Source organism: Ambystoma mexicanum, chromosome 6q (assembly GCF_040938575.1).
Source record: "Ambystoma mexicanum isolate Mex_15411 chromosome 6q, UKY_AmexF1_1, whole genome shotgun sequence".
In the NCBI taxonomy this organism is placed as follows: domain Eukaryota; kingdom Metazoa; phylum Chordata; class Amphibia; order Caudata; family Ambystomatidae; genus Ambystoma; species Ambystoma mexicanum.
In genome coordinates, this window is record NC_090937.1 from 978,175,141 (window position 1) to 978,199,610 (window position 24,470).

General features: G+C 43.6%; 1 protein-coding gene across 6 annotated transcripts in view; it reads left to right on the forward strand.

Moving 5' to 3' along the window:
* The window catches only part of STOX2 (storkhead box 2), a 587,281-nt gene that overhangs the window by 544,837 nt on the left and 17,974 nt on the right, over window positions 1–24,470 (forward strand). The window contains exons 4-5 of one of the 6 annotated variants that reach the window (XM_069631479.1): window positions 21,136–21,234; window positions 22,076–22,159. The exons of the other annotated variants lie outside the window; for them this stretch is intronic. Coding sequence (XP_069487580.1) covers window positions 21,136–21,232 — 97 coding nt within the window. The 3' untranslated portion in view covers window positions 21,233–21,234; window positions 22,076–22,159. The remainder of the gene's footprint in view (window positions 1–21,135; window positions 21,235–22,075; window positions 22,160–24,470) is intronic. 6 annotated transcript variants of the gene reach the window in all.

Consider the following 24,470-nt stretch of genomic DNA (forward strand, 5'->3'; position numbering starts at 1 on the left):
TACAGGACCAGGGCACTTTAAAGCATCAAAATATTTTTACGGGTGGATAGAAATTCCCTTATTCGAACAAATTCTTCAAACTGTCTGGCCAAGTTGGGCATCAGCCTGGGAGCTCAGGTCAAGACAATGTCTGCAAAAAGCAGATGGGGAGGCCCACGTAGCCGCCTTGGCAATGGACTCCCAAGGGATGTATTTCTGGAAGACCATAGCAGCCGCTTTACCACAGACCAGATGTGCATGAATACCCTTTGGAGGCTGAAGGTCTTGAATTTTGTAGGCCTCGGAAAGGCATAAACCTATCCAGCGAGAGAAGGATGCTTTTGAGTCTGGTTTACTTTTGAGTCACCAAACGTAACAGAGTTGTGACTTCTAAGTTCGCTTGTTCTGTCAAGGTAAAACGTATGAGCGCGTCAGATGTCTAGGTTGTGTAAAACCCTCTCGGCATCGAAGACCGGGTCTGGGAAGAAGACCGGTAGGGATGTAGGGATATTTATTGGTTTAAATGGAATTCAGAAACCAGAAGGCTGAGTGCGAAACCAAACCTTATCCTTGTGGAAAGTTAGGAACCGATGTTCGACAGAGAGCTTCAAGCTTACTTATTCATCTTGCAGGTGTTACCGCAATAAAAAGTCACCTTCCAAGAAAGTTACTCGAGTTCGGTAGTGGCCATAGGTTCAAATCCCATTTGGGTTGAGGGACCCGAACCGGTGGAAAAAGATTGACAAGACTTACAAAGTGTCTCTTTATGACTGGATTTGCCAGTGAAAAAGAGCAACTGTCTGTTGACCGATAAGCCGCAATGGCAGATATATATGTCCTGCATGATAAGACATGGATGCCAGAGGCTGCCAGGTAAGATACAAAAGACAAGACGGTCAATAGAAGCCTGTGTGGGATCAAGCTCTTTGGCTAGATGCCAGTGGCAAAAATGGAGCCACCTCCTGTAATGAGCTAGAGCGCTTTTGTGCCACCTGAATTATAAGCATGTTATCCTGGGAGAGGTTGAACTTTGCTAATGATCAGAACTGTGGCACCAGGCCGCCAAGCTGGAGGATTGTGAGGAGGGATGCCACAACTGGTGATTGCTCTGGTGAAGGAGGTCGGGAATCTGTGGCAACCTGATCATGGAGCACGCCGACAGGTGTTGTAGTTCCCAAAACCAGAACCTGGCCAGCCACCAAGGAGCTATGAAGAGGCGAGTGCAGTTGGAGGCACGCCTGAGTTTCTAGAGCGACCAATGAATCGGCGACAAAGGAGGAAAAGCGTAAGCTTTCTTGTTGCCCCACAGGCTCTCGAGAGCGTCCCCAAAGGAAGACACTCGGATTCCGTCCCTGGAGCATAAAGAGAACATTTCCAATTCGATGAGGTCGCAAAGAGGTACACAGCTGGAGAACCCCGTTTCTGGAAGATCTTGGTGAGAAAATCAGTGTTCATCTCCCACTAGTAACTAGCCGTAGATTGGTGGCTGAGGGAGTCTGCAGCCACATTGATGTGACCTGGAATGTGCACAGTTTGGAGCCAGACATTGTGTTGGCTAGCACAATTCCAAATTTGAATAGCAAGGTCCAACAGAGGAGGAGACTGGGTGCCCCCCCCCTGTTTGTTGGTGTAGAACATCGCTACGGAATTGTCTGTGCAAATTCGAACCACACTTTTGGTGATAGAGGGTTAAAAAGCCTTGAGCGCCAGAAAAACTGCCAGGAGCTCTAGGTAATTGATATGGAAGCACCTGTCATGGGGTGTCCACAAATCATACACCTCGAGGTGACGCAGTGTCGCTCTCCACCCCAGAAGGGAGGAGTCTGTAGTAACCATTACTTGTGGGCAGGGCTCCTGGAAGGTGGTCCCCAATGAAAGTTTGCTGGCGGATGACCACCATTGAAGATCCGCAGTCATGCAGGATGGGACTGGTATAATCTTGGAGTCCGGATCGTAGCATGGGAACAGCAGCCACGAATAGCAAGGTGAGTGTGCCTCATGTTTAGGCGTGCAAGAGGTAGAGCTAACGCACAGAGGCCATGCGGCCCAGAAGTCTCTGGAAACACCAGGCCGACATGTGGGAGGACGGCAGGAAGAGCCGGAACATGGTCGAAAGGTCCACAATACTGTCCTCCGCCAGGAACACTCTGCAACGGAAACCCAGAAAGATCCGGTCTTGCGCAACCGCCATCAGCGATTTCTGCCACTTTCCTGACAGCCTAAGATGGAACAGGAGCTGAAGGAGTGACTGAAGATTGGCTGTAGCAGCCTGCGGGCAAGGCCTGCCCAGGAGCCAGTCGTGCAAGTATGGACATACATGAACTCCCTGCAGTTTGAGGAATGCTGCGATGATTGCCATCTTCGACGCATTGCCTAGCTGAGACCAAATGGTGTAAGTGATTTCAATCCGGCACACAACCAAGTCAACGCCTAGCGCATAATGCACAACTGAAATCCTCATTTATTTTTGTCTAAATGTTCTTTATTCTGAACGATATACCACTCCTATCACGCCCCTTTCCTGGAACCCCTGTGGTCACACTGAACCAGGAATCGGGCTGGTTTGCAAAGTTAAAATATTTATGTATTTACAATTTAATCATACTATACTTAATGGGTATACAATAATCACCAATGGTGTGATGTAACACAAAATAGTCTCTCTAATGCACAAGGAGTAGTAGTGTGCAAAACAATTCAGCACAGAAATAATACTTTTGTGTGTGTTCAGATCAACTAGCAATGTGGTTAGAGGTTCCCCCTGCACACCCCTCAATCCCACAATAGGCAATGTAAAGAGATGGGAGGAGAGAATTGGATAGTTGCACACAAACGCAAGCAATGATTTAAAACCATTTGAAATCTTAAAATGCAAGTCGGAGGCAATCAAACGTATCAGAATTTCCCTAAAACAAAATTTGTGGCAAACCTTTCACTGCGTGATAATCACGATAACTGGAGAAACGTATGAATTTGATCTTCAGCAGGCAAGCAGTACAGCGCAGCCCGGCTGTAGTATGATGCTTCCCCTTAGGTTTATGGGGTTCTGGTTCTGGAATTTGAGGCCTAGCTGAAAATGGTTCAGCTATGCAATGGGTTTGTGCTTTGCCAAGTTTCTGGAGTCTGGAGCAAGGAAGATGTAGAGTTAAGCAGCAGGGTGCTCTGCCAGTATCAGTCACTCACTATCCTGTCTTCTGAAAGGTGTCTCTATTTATGCTATGATAAAGGGGGGGTGTGGGCTGGTTTAGCCTAAGCTCGCCCCTTTGACAGGTGATTGGGTCAGAGTCTCCTCTCTGCCTTGATAGGAGGAGAGAAACAGCGTGTCCCCTTTATGGTGTGATTTTTATGAGGCAGGGAATCCACCCCTAGCCCCTTGAACACAAAATCTACTTTTGGCACCATACATATTTACACATGTGCAACCTCTATAAGAATCACATATACAGATTACATATTTTATATGGCAGCTATTCCTCAAAACCCCGTAGCTGTGGGATCTTGTCTCTGCTTTTCACAGAATTGTGCCCTTTTCATCAGGAACACAATGTCAGATTTATAAGCAAATTATGGGCAAAAGTGTATTTAGTTTCATACTTCTAACGGAAATGCATTTTGTGTAAAATCACATTTCCTGCCATTTCTTTCCAGAACATGTCACACGATTGTGCCGCCTCTGAAACGTGCACCCAAAATTTAGATTCACAAATCTGTTATTTTCATATTTTTCATATTTTTCACAATTTTAAACGGTAAGTTATCCGTCTTTTTAAAATGTGTTCTTTGTCCTTGTTAAGCAACAAATGGTTGTTTTAGCTCCACCCCTTGGTCTCTCCCTGGAGGCCCACGAGCCATCCCCCATGTTTGCTCCTTGCAGAGGCCATTTACGACTGTCCTCGCACCTCACATTTCCTGAGTAGCAGCTGTTCATTGTTCCCTTTTGCCTCTGTAGACCAAGTTCTTTCCAAACACTATAATTATCGCTTTGGTGTGATTTCCTGCTGGAAGGAAAGGCCTTCCTTCTGTGAGGAAACCTGATATTCCAGTTTGGTAGCTTTTAGCCAGGCTTGATTTAATTGTTAATTCTGTTGCGTTTTCCCTTGGCTTAAAACAAACTTGTGATTTCGAAATAGCAGCTAGAATTCTGATTCAAAATTTTAAACCATGGGATCAAAACAATTACAAGATGGTTACTCTCAGTAACATGCCTCTTAGATTGCAAACATTTGATTTCAGTTTATCCATAAAGTTTCATCAGGCAGGCTCCTGACAGCTGTCATTCCTGCAGTCCTCTGCTGCACAGAGATTTTTGACATCCACAGACAGGCCACTTTTGCTGTGGAAATCCCTTTATGCTTTCAGCTTTTCAGGACCTTGCAAGTTCACAATGATTTCTTAGACTAAGTGAATTGTAGCACCCAGCAAGAATTAGGGATGTTTGAGGGTGTTCTGTACCGGCATTCTGCAGTTTCAGCACCAAAGAAAAAGGGATTTAAAGCAAGATTTTGGGGTTTCATTAGCAAAGAGCACTGCCTTTTCCTTCTGTACTCCATTTTCACTTGTTGTGGAGCCCAATGACACATTGCAGGAGTGAGATCTCTGTTCCACCACTGACAACATGCATGGTAGATTGGGCAGCCATCTTTTTGTGCTTTTCAAAGTGCGATTTTCAGAGGTTTTGGCGCGCACAAGGGTTTTGCAGCCATTTTTTCTGTTTTCTGGCACCATCATAACAGTGATGCAGCATAGCATAGCAAAGCAAAAGTGGGTCAATACATCCCACAATGGAAGCACATGGGGAGAACCGCAGATCATTTCGATGAGGGGTTCAGATCAGAATATGCATGTAAGCATACTGAAGGTCTGCCACGCTGAGCCAATTGCGAGAGAACTTTATCTGGGCAGTCTGCTGCAGATGATGGTGAGAAGGTGGGGTATGGCAATCAGAAGCAAGCCCGGGCAATGGACAAAACCAATCGGTCTTCTGTGATGGGCTGTCATGCCTTCAGATGAGGCAAAATTTGTCCTCCCCACCGGTGTCTCATGCGACCGATGGAAAAACATCATTTAGATGGTTTATCGGCAGGGAGACCACCTGTAGCTGAAGAGGAGGCTGTTCACTGAGAGAAAAACCTGCCACCTTGCCTTTGCTGTTTACGGCATAGGCCATCAGCTGGAGCATCTGCCTGACATGCACAGCGGTCCTGAAAGCCTCTGAAACCAGAGAAGGACCTTGTTTGAGACCCAAACCTCAGAGTATAAAGTGCCTTTGCTGGAGTTTTGGCAAGGACCGACAATGACTTGGCAGTTTGCATGCTTGCCTTGGTTTTTGTGAGTTCCTCGTCCGTGGAGGAGTGGAACAGTTCCTTACCCTCGAAGGGGAGATCAATCCCCTTGTCCTGAACTTCCTTAAAAAACTTTGTAGCATGGAGCCACGCTTCGCGCGAGATGTCTACTCCGACCACAAGGCCTTGAGCAGAAGTGTCTACATGATGGGCTGCGGCCTCCAGTAGAACCTGCAACAGAACTCTGGCATCAGATAAGCCGCCCGTGAAGTCTTCAAGCCTATCAGGAGGAATACATTCCTGGAACTCAGCAAGCTCCTTCCACAGCTTGACATTAGAAGCTACCAGGATAAGCTTGGTATTAGCCTGGCGCAGCTGAAGAGCCGTATTGGAAAATACCTTTTTCCCAATTGCGTCAAGAAGCTTGTCCTCCTTGGAAAGTGGAGAATGTAAGAATCCGGCTGTGACTGCAGCGTAGCTGCTGCCACCACCATCAATGAGAGGAGTGGACATACAGACAAGGATATGTCTTCAGACGTGTGTAGCGAGTGTCAATTTTCTTGTTTAGGTGTTGCCCGGAATTAGGTTTTCCCCCAGACCTTGCAGGCTTCGGCCAGGACATCCTTTTGAAGGAACAGGCCAGTATGCTGCTGTGTTGCGGAGTAAAGGCTCCAGAAAGTACCCCTTCTTGTGGAACCGGAGGCTCGGGTATTGGGATGTCTAGCAACGCCATCATATCCACAGCCCGGTCGTGAAAGGCTCTAATAGAACAGGGCGGGTTGTCGCTGACCTGGTCTGCTTGATCCTCATCCAGTGTGGCGGAAGCAGAAAACTGATCGGCTGCACATGGCGCCTCAGGCCCCGAAGTCAGGGTTAACTGTGCAATGGGTGTCTTTTCCACAGGAGAAAGTGGAGGCTTTGGAGGAGGTGGCCCTACAGGAAGTGGTGGAGGAGGTGGCACTAACAGCACCTCCAGAGAGATTTCCGGAGCAGGGGCCGATTCAGGCGGCTTAGGATGCATTTCCTTAAATAAATCCTTAAAGTACGCCTTCATGGGATCAGAATGCATAAGCGTCTGAAACTTGCTAGAAAATGCATCCTCCGAGGATCGAGGAACTGGAGTGGATAGAGGCCGTTCGGAAGGGGCATACCCCCAGGATTGTAAAGAGGATGGTTGCCATGGTGGTCCTCCACCAACTGAATCTACGTAAACCAAAGGAGCGGACGTAAGAGAGAGCAAGACTGTGGAGTCCGAGCATGCCAATCCATTGGAGGGCAGAACAGGTTCTTGTTATCCACAAATCGTGGAAAAGGCTGCTCAGCCCCAAAGACGGGCCGCTCGGTACCAGCTGTTGTGAACGTTGTTGTGTGAGAGGTAAAATGGCCGCCGTGGACTGTGGGGTTGGACTGCCATTTTGTTAATGCGTGAGGTGAACTGTGTCACAGGTGCCAGTTAGGCCTTGGTCACCACAGCAGGGCAATCGGGGGACGCATTTTCCATTTTAGCCTTTTGACAAGGAACCTCAGCAGAGCCATTGCTATCAGACCTAAAGTGTTTCTGCAACCCCTTAGAGTCTATTAATTTAGCCCCCAGTGAGGGAACCGTGGCGGACCTAGTACTCAAAGACTAAGGGTGTTTAACTGTCTCCTTTGCCCCCCTCGGCAAGATCTGTTCGACCAGAAGCCTGTGTGGGGGAAGGCTTAGTCACCCCCTGAAGCCATAGCCCTTGAAAGGGGGCCCCCTGAATCTTGCCGTTCTTGCATATAGCCCTGGTACGTTTAGTCACTTTAATAGGAACCTCGAGCCAAGACTCGGAACACCCAGTTCCAGATGTGGAAACCTCGGGACTGACCCCAGTGAAAGAAAGGCCCCAGAAGTACTGTGCCTAACTTTAGCCTCCAAAAGGGGAACCTCGGATGAAGATCCGGTCCTTTGCATGGGACCTCGGAGGAAAGTCTGGAGTGCCGATTAGATCCCTTTCAGTACAGCTCAGGAAGGTACCTGGTAACAGAGCCACTTGAGCCCCTTCCAGACCCTTAAGACCCCGGGAAGGAATCTCCTGGCCGGGGTGCCCTTAAAAGGAACAAACTTACCAGCTGTTTCCTTTTTTCTACAATGAACTGCTGTAAATGTGGTGGAGGAATCCGCTGGAACACCTCCTCCCAACTGTCAAGGCGACGCTGGAGTGCCCGGATGGAGAGGGAGTCACAGTAGAAGGACGAGTCCCACCAGTGTTTTGGGCCGAAGCACTCCAGGCAAAGAGAGCGGGGATCCACCCTCGCGAAACAACGTTCACACGATGAACAAGATACAAATCCCAGATGCTCCGGCATAGACGGAAGAAAGACGACTGTGGAGCCTGAGTATGAAAATGAAGGACAAAGGAACAATAAGAGAAATTCCCTGAGATGCAAGTGTGTCTGACCCCAATCGTGCTGAGAAAAGGACTGAAGGGCGATGCACATAAAAATAAAATGTTTTGATGCTTCAAAGTGCCCCGGCCCTGTCCCGATGCATGGTATGTCCCACAGGTTTGGATGATGGGGGTACGGGACGTAGGAGTGTAGAGCTTTTAAGCTCACTTTAGTAGCCCACCCATGTCCTTTTGGGTGTATTCTGCCTCCGCCAATAGACATTGAGTGACAAACCCCACTCAGGAGGTTGCCTTCAGATTCTAACCATACCTCATACTGAGGAGTCCTTGAGGCTTTCTCTCCTGGGTAAAAAAGGTCAGAGACCAACATATTTTTTCAAAACCTTGAAATAATTCTTCACAACTTTATAAAAACATCTATACAGATATGTGCTTTTTACTTTCATAATATGGAAGAAAAACGGAAAGCTTTCCAAGGCATGCCAGTTATGTGGAATTATGAATGCACCACTCTCAAGTGAGTCCGTTAAAGTGAGCACTGAACTAGTGACAGTAAAATCTCCCTTACAAGGAATCCTATCCAGCAATACACCCGGCACAATTGATATGGACGAATAAAAACAAATCCGTCAGACGCTACTCTGTCAGCCCTCATTTATGTCTTGACATCTTTTTAGTGAATGTGTTCCAGCTATTTAGAACGGAGGTCCAATCTCTCTTGGGAACCCTATTAGAATTAACAAAAGGGATGGAGAACTGTGAGGCCAAAGTGGTGGGTCTGAGATCAGGCTTCAATACAGTACTCAAATGAAATGAGAATCCAAAATCAAGACTCTAAAATGGATAAAATCCAGGAATCAATTACTAATTCTTTTGCACATGTGGAAAGTATCCTAATTAGAGAAGGTTCCCATGTGAATACTACTCCTTCCCTCAGAGCGAAACATGACCTATAATGCCTGTGTATACAAAGTAGAAGATCCCTTTGACGACACTCCGCTCTCCAACTCTGTATTAAAGGAATTTGAGATGTCGAACATGGCAGATGATGTGGTTACTATGACTGAACACAAGATGCTGCCCGTAGAACCAAGACCAGTGAAGGATAGGTTAATTCCCGTGCAAAACCTGAAGCAAAGCGAAGAAGAAACAAAGGAAATATAACAGACTTGGGTGAGAATAGTTCTAGCCACCATAAGTCCGAACTAAAATTTAAAGAACAAGAGACACAAAATAAAGAACTGTGTAAAAGCGTCCTTTGTTCGATCTCTAAGCATCCGACATGACAATAATAATACTCCTATAAAAAAGCCCCAGAAAATACATAAACTAGGAATAACAGAGCCTGACCAAAACCTCTGATGACTCTCTTGACTAAAAAAGCCAAAGAAAGTAATCACCTCGAGGATAGAGAACTCGTGCTTTGTCATGTGACTAAGGTCTCCATTGGCTCTCAGACTACCCCCTTGACAAAGGTAAAATCACTTGAACCAATATTTTTATAAATGTAAAAAGTATCAACCTCTAATTGAACCTGAGAATTTGACCGTAGAGTCATGGAGTGTGAGGCAAAATAGGTCTGACTTTGTAGACTCTGCCGATGACCATGAACAGCAAGAGTGTTCTGATGAGCAAAAGACTTGGAAACCAATCTTTTTAATAAGTGCAAAATCGCTAACGACCCACAGGAACCTTGCACCAAGAAAGCATCACCCCCTAGAACAGATCAAGACAGCAATAATGATTAAAGATCAAAACATTCCCTCGACTTCACAAGAGTCACTGAGCCCAGTGAATCGCCAAATGAGAAGAGGAGGTGACTTTTCCTTTCAAGATCCAGACCTTTTATGTGCCGAGAAAAGCACACTTATTTTCTGATCTCCCAACATTCCAAGATTATGGTTATGCCATTTCAGAACGTGAAGGAGTTCAAAGCTCTTAACAGGAGCAGCAGATTGTCAATTACAAAAAAGGTCCCTGGCGTATACCTCTCGTCCTCAAATGATATCAAATGGGTTCACTTTCCACATTTCTAATGTTTCTATACTGTGGAATTGGTCCTCAAAACTAAAATGGGAGACAAGGCTTTGTTTTCTCAGGTGGAGGATTTGAGAGTTAGGTCTTGATGTTTCTAGTACCCCTATTATTGATCAAGAATGTTCGCAGGTTGAAAAAAGACGAGAAAGATCAGTCAAATTAACCAAAGATGAAGCTTCATTGAGACTAGAACAGAAATCAAGTCCCACTTGTGCAGAGAAACATGAGAACTTGATGCATACAAAATCAGTTATGTGGGAAATGGTACCTGCAATACAGAGCTTTGTATATGAGAAAATGAAAGAAAATGGAGAATTACTTTAGTAGTGAGTGAATTGAAGATTTTGGGTTGCAATACACAGGGTTCTGGTTCCTTTAAGTTAAAAGCTATGAAAGAAGAAATCTTTGGTAATTAGGATTTCATAATTTTCCAAGAAACATGGCTGGTAGAACGTCTGAAATTGGACGGCTTTAATACCATAGAGCAACCAGCTAGAAGAGGAGACCTGGGTAGACCTGCCAGTGGTTTAATGATATCAGTAAGAACAGGCCTGGTTGTCATTAGAATCCATCCTTATGGGGTGAATAGGCATTCTCACAGCCAGGCTCGCAACTGTGTCCTTGAATTGCTTTGTAGACATTATCATAAATGTATACCGGAACCCTGTGAATTCAAACTCAAATGAATTCTTCGAATTACTAGCCACTCTGCTGTCTAGGGTAAAAGATCAATATGGTTGATCAGGCATTTTGATTTTGGGTGACTTAAATGCTCAATGCATAGCTTTACACGGAAATGGTGATTTTTGCCTGTAAAAAACCAATATCAAATGGAAAAGTGGACTAAGTTTCTACAAAGTTGGGACGTGAAAATTAACGGCAACGTCAGAGGTGATGTGCCAGCAGTCTCAACACGGTCATGCTGCAAACGTCATTCTATTCTTGACTATTTTGTTTTTGTCGGCTGACCTGTTTGAGTGTTGTGCACACTTTAACATTCTAAGTGAAGGTTCCAGTGACCATAAAAGACTATCTGCGACCTTGAAATTAAATAGTCAATTGAACAGCATGACTTATAAGACAGATTTAGTGTTGAATAAGAAATGTAAACAAAATGGTAACATTTTAAATAATAAATTGGGAAAAGATTTGATGATAAACCCAGAGGGGTTCATGAATAAACTCTGTAAGCCAGATACTTTTATGAACGTCTTGTGGGAAATAGATCAGCGGTGGTCCATGTGTCTCCAAAAAACTTGCTCATGTTTTTGATGAAATCTCATGGCGTAAAAAGAAAGATGTGAGAAAAACTATTCTCAGTGTTAAATATATTACAACGTCCCATATAAGTAGGGCGACAGAGGAAGAAGTTCTCCAAAATAATTACAGAAACTGCTTGAGGGCTCATAGTCATTTGCATCTCCAAAGAGATGGGGAAGCTATGTTAAACACTGGTTTCGAAAAACTTGTGCAGCTTCTGGAAACTCATGAATAATTTGAATCAAACTCATCTCGCATTCAAAATGTCATCAGTAATAACAGCTGGTGCAGTTACTGCAGGGAAATTTTTAAGCATCAATTATGAACCTTGCTTTTACAATACAGAACCTACAGTAGAGTGGAACTTATCCTTATGGTTCTAGAAATGATCAAGAATTCGTCTGCATCAAGAGCTCCTTGCCCAAATGTTCTTACGAAATTTGACCCGCAAAGCAAATACCAAATTATGGCCAACCATTTTAACAGTGGTCTTTGAGGAATCTCTGAAAAGTAAGAAATTCCCAGACTCCTGGAAGAGTTAAATGGTTGGTCATATATACAAGAAAGACTATTGGGAAGATCCAGCTATTGCCCAATCGCCCTCCTAGATGTAGGTGGAAAGATATTTGCCTTGTTGTGCTGAGAAATCTGGAGGAGTGGATTAGCAATGCAAAGATATTAAGTACATTCCAAACCGGGTTTTATAAAGGGCTATCCACCCCCCCTTAAGGGTTAGCTAGGTCAGTGATTTCTAGCCAATCATATAAAAACCTACGATGCCGGTCATATGGAGCGTGGCTGGATCTGTCCAGAGCATTCGACACTATCAACACAAATCAGCTTTGGGCTAAACTTGACAATTGGGGAATTCCCAAGAGTCTTGGCAATTATAATGAGCCTATATCTGGACACTACTGTTTGTATAAAATTAAATGCTCCAGTGACTTAACTGATGAAATGGCTATGGAACGAGGTGTGATGCAGGGGTGTATTTTAGCCGCCTTCCTCTTTAACCTCTATCTAGCTGATCTCAATGGAAAGATTGGTACTCAGCCGCTCCAGTGGATTGCATATGCAGACATCGTCTTGCTGGATTACACTCACAAAGGATTGCAGTAATTACTGAATGTGTTTGAAACCTACACAGAAGAAAATTATGTACTGGTTAACCCAGTCAAATCCCAAATTCAAATAATGAAAAACCACACTGTACATAAACGCAGCTACAAATTGTTGCTGCAGATCCGAGCAATACTGCAGGTGAAAGAATTGTTATATTGGGTATTGAGATTAAATCGGCTCAGTCAAAAGCTGCAGAGAAGAAGATATAGAACATAAGCCCCTCCCCCTAGTAGCTCAGATGAAGAAAAAAAAACTTGATTTACTGCACGTTTTCAATAAGTCAGTTGTTAAACTATTATAAAGCAAAGGTTGTTCCATCTCTGCTTTGTGGTTTTGATAAGATTCCTAATTCGTAGATAATCTGGGAGCGAATTGAGGGAAAAATATGGAAGCAAGCTTTACATCTACCCAGGAGTTATCCTATGATTAGCATGAGTTGGGGCTGGCATCTCTAAAAATAAGTCTTGATTGGAAAATGTTAACCTCATTTAGATGTATGCAGATCTCAATAGAAGACTTGTTGTATAAGAAAATTCTATGTGAATTGAACTATGGTCATAATAGCTTTTTGGTTCAATTGGAAAAACATGTCGTGTACGTTTTGGACGGTTGTGATCGTACTATAGCTAATTTACTGGAGAATCCAAAAGGTGTAAAGTTGGCCATGTCTCAAGCAGACTGGATCAAGACTATAACACAAATGAGAAGTTACAGAATATATAGATCGCTATAAATTTTTGATAAAGCGACACACTATCTTCCAAATTATTTGTCTCCGTTCTCTGATTTCAAATTAATGAGAGCGTTTTTAAGGTTAAGATCAAACCTTGTAAAAATAGGCGAGGTTCAGTCTGTTCAGGAGGGGCTTTCAGCTCTTGGGAAGTATAATCTATTTGATGAATGCAAAGACACAAACTAACTTTGTAAAATACGGTTGGGGAAATGTGTGGCCCATATTGAATGGCTGACCACAGTTCACTTCTGGGAACATCGGATAGTGGGTCACGAGAGAGCCTTATCGATTGAAATTATCAATATCCTAATGATTTAGGCTTCATTGTACTGTTATATTTTATGATCACTTGCCTATTTTAATAAATGGTGAATTTTGTTTAAGTTATGAAGGTTTTAAGAAATGTGTATATGAAATGATGATCATGTGTGTAAAAGGTCATATATTTGGCTAATGCACAATAAGAAAAGACAGAAAAAGAAGGAAAAAAAGAAACAAGTGCGTAATTTAGCTGAGTTAGTCAAACAGCTATATACTTTGTCAAACCAAGCTTCAGGGGTACTCATTGGTTGACTGTGCACAATCACATTCTACGACCAGTCTGTTCATTCATGACACCTACAGGTCCATTGCCAGATGTACAACAAAGACGCAGTCGTTACATTGTTGCCAGGTCAGAAATCTTTCATTTAGAGTGTGGAACGTGGAGCTGCCAAACTAATTTCACTTTGATCACATGCATATTCTACTCCAGAATTAAGACTTGTACCAAAAGAAAACCTATTGAAGGCAGTGAAAGAAAGTGCCTAAGGAGCACCTTTTGTGAATAATATCATGTACATACATGCCTCTAGTTCAGCTTGAGGCTTACACAGGACTAGTATTGCAACTGTAAAAGTGCTGCCCACTAGGTGGATAGAGTGGGCAGTGACGCAAAAAGTGCCTGATGTAAAATACTGCTATAAGGCTGATTTGAATAAGTGACTTGGTGTGGACCATGAAAACTGAGCCGGACACCACATTACCTGACATTCCATTGTTTGATTTTAGTCACATAATGTACTGTGACGTCTGTACTAGCCATAGGCACATCCTCTAGGCATGCAGCAGTCTGTGCAGGTATTACAGGAACCTTTACACATGAGCATAAATGTGTGCATTCTGACATTTTACCTAGGTATTGGGGAGCTACGAAGAGTTTAAGGAAACGTGTTTAGCCATTAAAACCCAGATGAAAAGGTTATCCGTGCAACTACATTCATAGCATGAAGAATAACAAAGTACTAGTTTTAATTCCTATAAAAGGTAGCAATCCGATGCAACGAGTTAACCCCAATGTAGCAGATGGAGAGAAGCAGATAGCTACTACCCCTGCAGGACATGCATCCACACACTTTGGGATGATTGCAACAACACGACTGCTGCTCGATCACTATTAGTTGGCAGGTTTGAAAACTGAGGTTAAACCCTGAAGCAAATTATGACACATGTCTAAAGAAAACTGCATCACACTAAAAACACAAAGGACTTTGCTTTAAGAAGTGTGCACACACCTATTAAAGTTCAGTACTTCGATCATGCAGGTCCCTTGCAAGTAGTGAATAGATATTGCTTAGTAATAGTAGATTCATGCACAAGGCTTACCCGAATAACTTCACATGAACAGCAGATTGCAAATCGGTCATGCTGCAGGGTGTAGTGGCTTTGACAGCAGTTTGCACGTTTCACTGACAATTGTCTAGCTTCTTCAGGCACTGCACTGACAAAGACATTGGGAAGCTGGGGATGTGCACTGCAGTTCTAATGCTTTTAGCCCGCCAGCCAATGGAATCCTAAAGAGAGCAAACCACTCAAAAGGTTAAGCCTGATTATATGTATCCTGTCAATGAGGGTAACTGGGTGAACTGTGTGTAGCTGCTGATGGGTCTGAATAATGTACCACCCCAAACTGCTGCATCAGTAAAATACAATTTTAGCTATTATTGGGAAACAAATGTTCATGCCTGAGTTGGGCACACTCTCCTATCTAGAGAAGACCAGCTGCTTGCAACAACAGTGCTAATGAAATGCCTTACAGTTGGGTGCTGCGGGGGCCACTTTTTTCATGGCAAGACTCAATTTGGCTCTTCCTGCAGACCAGCAGTTCAAGTAATCTGACCAAGAGGTTTTTTGCTCCAGATGGTTACGGCAGTGTTTCTGAGCAACCGTCCACTTCCAATTGAGGAGCCCAAAGAACAGGAGATGGAAATTTAAAAAATGATGAAGTCCATTAAGGCCCAGAATATGCAACAACGCATCGGTTCTAGAAAGTAATGAGACTTTGTCCATTTCGAAGCGGAAAGCCTCTGTGTTTACAAAAGCCAAAAAGGTTTCTTTTGGACAAACATTGTAAAACTGTTCCATGCAATATATTGGTTGTGTACTGCATTGTGGTATGGTTGAGTCTCATTACCTTTTTCACCTCGTTCACTACTGGACACTTGAGTATGGTTCCCAACTATGGGTTATGTGTGGATGCCATTGTTTAAGACCTTTAGTGGTGCGGCTGCACAGCTCCATAATCACACCTTCTGTAGTTGATTAATCCAGGCTGTTTGCACCCAGTAACTCTATACCCAGAACTTGCAGTGAACTGTTGAGCATCAGGCTCCAGCTATTTGTACAAAATGATTAGTTCGAGCCTGGTGATGCGCACTAGAAGGAGCCTAGGAGAGCACCAATACTGCACCATACAAATGTTGCTTCTGTACGTTTCCTTTTGCCACTTCATGGATACTGACGAGGCGCGTACAATGTTTAAGAACCCAGCAGATGGGATCATGCTGCAGGAGCCGCAAGAGCAGCCAGAGTACTGCATATCCACGTCAACAGCGAGACAGCTGAACCACGTGCCACTGGATATGGTAAACCTTCCTATTCTACAAAGTCTGCAACAGATGCACAGCCTGAGACTGACCTCTGTTTACTGTGTAAGAGCAATACTTCAGTCGATTTTGCATGGCATGATATAATGCCACGAAGGAGAACGTGACGCGGTCATGCACTCCGTCTAAAGAAATCCTGCGCTCCCATTATTGTTTGAAACTTGTATGTGTTTCGACTGAAAATTAGTATAAAAACCAACACAGAAATCACATAACCTGAAAAAATTTAATCGGTCCTCTTGTTTCAAATCAATCTGCTCCAGCAATGTTGAGATGCTGCTTCCCATGAGAGGTCCAAGTGTAAGCAACAGAGAGACCCTTACACATTGAGTGGTCTGCAAGGCACACACGTTCTAGTGTATCTCCGTTTAAGACTTTGGAGCAGAAGTTCTTTTTCGGAAATTAATAATGAATAGCTTTGGAAATTCTAACTTCTCGTCTGGATTTAATTGTTTTGTGGCCACTAATACTGAATATACTAATCATTCATTTGTATCCATATGTAGCACCTATTTATACATATGTAGCTCTAGGCACTTCATGCACATTGTGCAATGCATTCCGGTTCTTCTTGCACACCAAACCTTTGCCAATGAGACCACTTCTACCTTTTAGATAGTTATATTTATTTATTGAGCGCCAAAGCCCCTAGGCATCAGGGTGCTTACAAAAATACACAAAGACTTAGGAAGTCAACAGGACAAGGGGTAAAGACAGTCTAGATTGGCAACTAGGCCATGCCTCTGACATGCAGAAAGTAATGCCAAGAAATTAAGATGTGGTTTTCTAGGTGCTTGTTTTTATTTTTTTAAAGCTTATTCACGACTTGATAAAGTCATGCATTCGTGTATTGTTATGCTTTCCACGTATTCCTTTATCTTCAAGCAGTGGATGTGAGCGGAGGGGGGAGCTCCTAATCCGCCTCACAACTGTATTCTTGTGGTCCTAACCACCACGTTTTCAGACCTATGGATGTGTACACACATTTCAAATGGCATTTTTACACATTTAATAGTTTGCTGCATTCACTTCACAAATTGAAACCTGTGCATAGGATTATGTTTGACTAGGGACATGGTAGAAATAAGCATACTTAATTTTGTAACGAACCAGAGAAATAAGTTTTTAATGATGGTAGGGACTTCCTCTGGGTTAGGGCCGTTTGTCCTGTGTGGTGTTGATGCATCCTGCTAAAGGTCCCATAGCAAGCATGCATAACGGAGCACAGCAGACTTAAAAAAACACCCTTTGAAAATCCAACCTTTAGATTTTTTTTTCAATGTAGGTCAGAGAGTCAAAGGTAAGCTAGGTGTGTGTTTACGTAATTGAAATGTATTTAGATGGCAAACCATTTGCTTTTTAGATTGGATTAGCTTTTGTGGTTGAATTCTGTAGCAGATTGAGATTGTATTCCTTATGGCAATAATAAAGAATAGACATCCTTATCTGTTTACACACACATGAATGCAATACACAAAGCTTTTTAAATATCCTTGTGTTTAATTGGAATAAAAACAAACTGTTATCTGAGTTAGAAACTCCTTCATCATAATATTATTTCCTGGCAAATGCCTTCTTGGAAGCCCAGATGCACTTTGCCAGCACGCTGGATAGTCACATGGACGTGGGGAGCACCGAACCTAAACCAGTCTTGGCATTGGCCATTAATGGACACTATGAGAAGGAGAGGGGCCTGTGATTCCTATGAGTAAATCCATGACACTGCTAAGCAGCTCTCTTCGGATGGGACTTGTGATGGCATTGGCATGCAGAGGCAGGATGTTTATTGGTTGAAGGAAGTTTGATGCATGTGTGGGACTCTGGCAACTGGGTTGCCTGACCAGTGTTCCCGCGTCTACGTTCAACCGGGTTGAGTGAGCATGTTTCCAGCACCTGATCCTGTGTTCACAAAGGGGTCACAGGTTCTCTCATGGTTGATAAAGGGCTTTCGTTTGGATTAGGACCTGATTTTCTTTCTTTTCAATGTCTCATCAATGTCATCCATTCTCCGGCAGTGTATCGTTCATAGATTCACATGCTGTTGAATGCTCCCCATCATCAGGTTGGGGATCCTCAGTACACTACTAAAGCAGTTCCAACTGTACAGAGCAAGAAACTTTCCTCACTTTTAGTCTTCTGTTAGACATATATTTTGGGCCATTTCCCCAATATCCAATAGGCTCCCTCTCCTTTAGCTCCACCCCTGGAGGACATTTGACCAAGTCATTGTTTCGTTTACTAGTTCCACAACTTCCGTGGGTGAAATGTTTATTAAAATTAGCATTATAGAGTCGGCAGTCGACTGCCTACGCCTAATATGGGTGTTTTGAGATGTGTAGTGGAAAAGTGTATTGCACTGTTCAAAATGTTTTTCGGTGCAGGGACATTATCACTGCATCACTTGATGGTGCATATTTTGGGATTTGTGCAACTTTGCCTGATTATGTGATATTCAAATGTTTGTGATTAGACACTTTGATTCGTAGCATCTTTCCCCGATAGCTAATTCTGAAATGAAACTCTGCCTTCATTAATGTATTGGTGTTTCATACGAAGCTGAAAGCAGCTTCTGTGCTCCTGAGTGTGAAGAGGCTTAAGGGAGTAAGGAGTTGTGATTGTGAGGCAGAAAGTAGGGGAAAAGGGAGGCAACACGGTGAAAAGAAACTGGTTGCATACCAGGGACCCATTCACACGTCTGAATTAAGGTAAACTTGTGAGAGGCTCTAGCGATGGTTGGCATTGCTTGTTCAGGAAAGTCATGTAGGAATTGGATAGTTTTCAGTTTGTCCGATTCAATTTAGGTAGTCTTGTTTGTGACTTTTGGTTCCAACTGTATTATTCCCCTCAAGGCTTATAGATTCCACGGGTTTTTTGTTTGCCACCTCAGTATTTCATGGGTTTTTATGGGCAAATCTTTCCTTTGTTAGCCAGCCTTGTGTGTGGTTGGGGTGTAACATGTGCTTTCTTTTATTTTTATAACGGGCTTAATACCAGTGTTTGGGTTCTAAGCGCGGAATCGGGATTCGAACCTGTGTTGCACTGCGTTGTCTTTCTTCCAAGACAAACGCATTGCCTTGCATTACCTCTGAGCTGGTACAATCTTTTTATTTTTATTTTTTTTACACAGGAAATGTTCCTTGAAATGGTATTGGTTTCTCTTAACCTCATAACGTGCTCACTACATTTGAGCAACTGTTTAAAACGTGAGGAAAACGCAACCATTTAAGTGTTTTTTGCTGCACTGATTTCCCAACATAAAGGTGTCTTTGGCACAGGGCAGTTAGAGGAGAATATCGGCCCTTATCACATCTTGACCAAGGTGTCTGACTCTGATCAAATAAAGGGTCTGTCTGAATCCATTGAAATGTGGCTAACAAAATGTCCATACCCGTTATCTCATCAAATGAATGTTTTTTTTTTAAAGTAACTGAGCTATTGCCCAATACGTCACTAAATGTATTAGCATGTTCCATAGTTTATAAGTGACTAAGGGCAAATGCTCTCTGTGGACACATTAGCCACTGACCAAGCCGACCTGTGGAAAGGCCCTTCCAGTTGGGTGAATATGAAATATAAACTCTGGTTTGCTTCTTCTGAGTAGCAGGCTATATATTGGACTTCTTATTCATGTCTGTTCACGTACCTCTGTACGTTTTACTCCCCGCCATTTCTTTGGATTTCCTGCCAGTCCTGTGAGCCATCAGCCTTCTGTGGGTATTAGTAAGCGTGTTTAACCAGAATGTAAAAACCAGTTGAGATGGTCTGCTTCTCTGTATTGAAAAATAGGTCTAGTGACGCCTAGGACATGACGATCTTTTTGGGTCGGGAATGCTACTCATTAACAGGTTAACTATGAAGACCGTAGATTCTAGGCTCAGCACATTGTTGTGTTCTTGACATTCCAAAATGTTAGTCTTCGAGGTTCTATGCTCCCTCTTGAAGGGCACAGATGTGTTTTTACTGAAGGTTCTCACCAGAGTATTTCCAATATTCCCTTTTTGGCCACCTTTGATTATTTGCTTGAAACATTTAAATTTGCAGGGTTCCACTTGTTGACTCAAAAGGTCTCCCAGTTTCTGCTAAAATCGGAAAAGCATTGGATTACTTAATTCCACTGAAATTGAGCTTGCCCGATGACGAGCAAACCAATAATAATCATACCAAACTCTAGCCACTTGTAGAAATACATGTTATCTGTTTTTCTTCGTTTGCACCTTGCTGTACTAAGTTATCATACCATTACAATGTTGCACTCAACATCTGTATGCTATCCTGAAGTGCTGTTAAAGAAGCAGCTGAAGGCTGGATGCAGGCTTTTATTGTAATGGCCATGTTTTGCGGATGCAAGAATTAATAGTTCAGCCCTTGATGTCTTCACCATATTCCAGAAGAGCAACCGTTCCCGTGCCCCCTACTAGATTTACAGAATTTCATTCGATACAAAAGGGTGGTGAACGATCAGAAAGGTAGTTGGAGGGAAGGAGACACAGATTTGACTTGCTGTTGCAATGCTGACCCTTCACGAAGTGGGAGGTTGGTGGCCTGTTAAGCTCAGTGGCATTTGCCTCTCCTCATGGGTTTTGCTAGCTTTCTCCTCAGCAGGGTACCAAGCTCGATTTACAACACCAAATGAGCCACTTAATAAAAAAGAATCGATGTGTTCCATTAAACTTGCAGGAAGGAAGGACTGAGTGAGTGTTTCCTGCTGTACTGGATTCCCTCCTCTTCCCCTGTTGGAATGAGGCTATTTCCATGCAGTGAATTTTATTAATTAAAGGTGTTTTTTTTAATTTAACTTTCCCTCCATGTTCACCGATTACCACGCACTGTACCTGCAAGAGCCTTTACTTTCTTAAAAATGCCATGTGCCTTCTTTTGTTCTTGCGTTCACTTGTTTTTTGGGCATGTTGCTTCCATTTCTATTTTGTTTTTCACCTTCTTTGTCTTTTCTTCTTCTGTGTGCTTTTTCTTTATCATTTTCAACATGGGTGTCGGGGGGGGGGGGTGGGGTGTGTTTATTTGCTGGCTGCCGTCCCTGATCATCGCTTCCCCTGTTCACATGTCTGCTTTAAACTCTGCCTCATACTCTACATCTAATCACTTAACGTTTTTCTGCATATGTTCCCCATGGTTATAAATTCTCCCTGTTTTTGCTTTGTTTATCAGCATTCATTTCCCTTCTATTCTCTTGCAGTTTTTCTTCCCATACGCTTCTATTGCATTGTCTTCTATTCCATGGCAGCCATCACTGCATGTTAAGCTTACCAGCAAGTGCTAATGAATTGGTGTACCCAGAGACTGTGCCTTGTATAAAATAATCATTCATACTTTCTCTCTGCCTACTAATGCAGGAGGGGCTCGTGTTCTTTATTGGTGTGCGGAGGTGATGAGTAATCCCTCTACTTGTGTGTTCCATCCCTCAGGTTTTGGAATTCCTTCAAGAAGGCCTGGATAAGTGCCTTGCCCCAGCTCTCGCAGAGTCCACGTGGTGGCTTTGGGAGCAGGAAAAAGGAAGATTAAAGGTATTTCCCAAAAGTATTGATCCTTTCTGCACTCTTCCTGAGAGCTGAAAGTTAATTCATAACTACAACCCCTAACCAGTCCACAGCCACTCATGTCTCTTTGCTTGAAGCGCATGACATTTCTTCATTATTCTGAAACAGAAAATATTTTTTCTGGATGTTGAGTCTAGGTTGAGGCAGTGATTTTGGAGTTCCAACGAAGGACTGTGTGCTCATCGATAGTAATGGTTCTGTCCTGCTTTTGTTTGGTGACAGTATGTCCCTATTATTGCAAATATTTCTCAACTTCCTTTTTGGTGAGTCCTGGTCCATTCCACATTGTTATGTGGAAGTGGGCTGAACTAACTCTTCACTTCAAAGGAAATTCAAAAGGGATCATTGTTGTATGGTTCAGGCTAGAAGAGTACTCCGTCCTTCTGACAGTCCTATAATCTCCTGTTTTATAACTGACCCAAGGCAGTCCTTTTTGCTTCTTAAGTGCAAGTGGCCAGTTGAAGTCTGCATTTTATATTGCCAAGAAAGAAGGCTTTCCTCTTGACATCTTATTGTCAAAATCTGTTTTAAAGCGGGGGTATTTCTTAGGTGCATGAATCCTGGAGGTCTGCCCGTAAGAGATGTTCTTTAAAAAGCTTGCAGTGGATGCTTATCCTTCTTCAGGAGATTGGACCAGAAATGTGTTTTGATCAAGCCTCTCTACAGATTCCTTGCTTCCTGCTTTTATACTCCTGGATAGATGGATGCTGTTCCAAGCCTAACATTGAATTAATGATCACTGTGTTAAAGACATAAGGATGTGTTCCTTACCTTATAACCCCATTTCTGTGTCCTTTGGATAATTTAGGCAATCCACTGACCCCTTCTGATCAAGAACGACAAGGGGTAAGGGCTTTTTGGCCAGTCCCATTCCTTGACCAGCTATTTCACTGTAAGTATTTCCTTGCGTAAACTCATTTAAGTGATGGGGTGTGTTTATGTTGTAGTCTTTCCCTTTTTCGTCCCAAGGAATTACCTCCAGATGTGGGGTCATTTGTCCACTAACAATTTCTTTCTGCTTGTCACAATATGTTTTCTTTCCTTTAGTTGCTGTCCCACGCCGATACCATTTATTTCAGGTTTTTTGCCCATGCTTCCCTTGCCAATAACATGTCTGGGAGTGGTGCTTCTGCTTTCAGACTAAAAGTATGCCTTTAGTTTGCCTGAATTTTCAACAAATGCAGAAAAGATTGATTCAATACCTAAACTGAAGACGCATGTGCATATACCCCATAGTGCAATTATCTTTCATTAACTGCCAATTCATAAATAGTTTAATTACACTTTGTTCACTAAGGATGAAGAAAATTGAGTGAAATAGCTTCAAGAACAGTTTTAGGTTTTCTCTATGAAAATATAGTAAAGTAAACAAATGAGGCTAGGATGTAGTCACAGAATTTTAACTTTGTCCCGAACTATAACATTTCCAATGACATCACTTATGACCTCACTGTTTGACGCATTAGCCTGGCAACAGAGATGCATGGGTCTGTATATGCACTTATTGTCAATGTAAATGCATCTGCTTGACAAACAATATCCTACCCACATTCAAGAAGTGTTCTACATAGGTGTTTTTTTTGTCTAATAATCCCACGTGACAATCGAGGCTTTGTTTTTATTCGTATATGGTTATATATATTTCTGAGGCTTGTGGAATCTACTTGGATCACATGCTGTGCATAGGCCGACATCTAGTGGAAGCTGCGGAATATTACTGTTTGTTTTTCAAAACTCAAAGGGGTGTCAAACTAGGGTGTGCCAGTAATACTATCCCTAGTGTGACGTCCACTGTACCCATGATCCCTCACGCGTGTAAGACCATCAGATTGTTTTTTTCCGCAATACTTGTTGGAAGCATAATTGCGGAATTCCCTGGCTAATAGCCATTTATCTTATATTTGACAAAAAAATACCCGTTCTCCGACCCTATGTCGAAGATCGCCGTCGGTACTCAAGACCGAGGAAGAACAGCCGTCGGGACTACACAACAGAATTTGGGCTTTGGAAGGCCTCTGGCCTCGGCCCTGTGCAAGTAGGCATAGTGGGGGGTGGATATACACACACACACTCGTTTCTTACATAGACCCGCCCGCTGCCAAATAGTGACATATGGAGAGTACTCCCTTTAAATTCTGCCCGAAGTGTAAACGTAAGTTTCCCTGGGTAGACAAACCTAATACCTGTAACCTGTGTCTTCCAACGGACCATCCCCAGGCGAATTGTAGAGCTTTTAAGCTCTTCAAAGCCAAGACACTCAAGGACCGCTCGACCAGGCGTTGGGCCCACTACGGCAGGCAGCTCGAGGCCATGGACGCAGTGGGTTCCTTCAGCGATGGCAGCAACGCCGCCCTATCGGACGGCGAGGGCACATGGGTGTTGTTGGCACCCACGCGCTAGCCCCCCACGCGCTAGCCCCCCACGCGCTAGCCCCCCACGCGCTAGCCCCCCACGCGCTAGCCTCCCACGCGCTAGCCCCCGACCTCGGAGGACTGACCGGCGGTTCAGTTATGGGGACATCACCCGGCGGCAAGAGCGCAACACACTCCTCTTCCACCAAACATACTAACCCCGTCCGAGATTCGACACGTGTGTTGAGTGATCGGCATAAGAAGGCACATAGAGAGCGGTCCGCCAATTCGGTGTCCTTTGGATGTTCCAGGTCAGTCGCCTCATGACACACAGCAACCGACCACGATTGCTAAAAGTGCCACATTACCAAAAGTCAGAGGTATTGTCGTCAGAAAACGAATCTGACCTCTTCCCCCAGGTAGCACGTTCAACGGCTACTCCTGTAGTACGTTCCAGGTCTGCTTCCGAGATTCAACGCCCCTTCCTCATGATTCCACCTCCAATTCTCGATGCCAGATGTCAAAAGATTCAGGAAACCCCAAAGGGTCAGGTTGTCATGATGCCTACCCCGAGGCATCCGGACCAAGCCCATCAGCCCCGAGAGCAGGCATCTAGACATTTAGTAAAACCTCAGCAGTCCCGGCTAGGGGCTATCTGGGTTCATTCCTGGCGCCTGAGGCGCCAGGCTCATAGTCATTACTTACCTCAGGCCAACCATGCTGCAAATGACTCCAATCCAACATGAAGCCTGAAAGGGACTATTTTTCTACAGGGACTATTTTTTACTCGGGTGTGGTTCTAGGGACTTCTTACCTGGGACTACTTTTGAGGCTATTTAAACCACGCCCGAC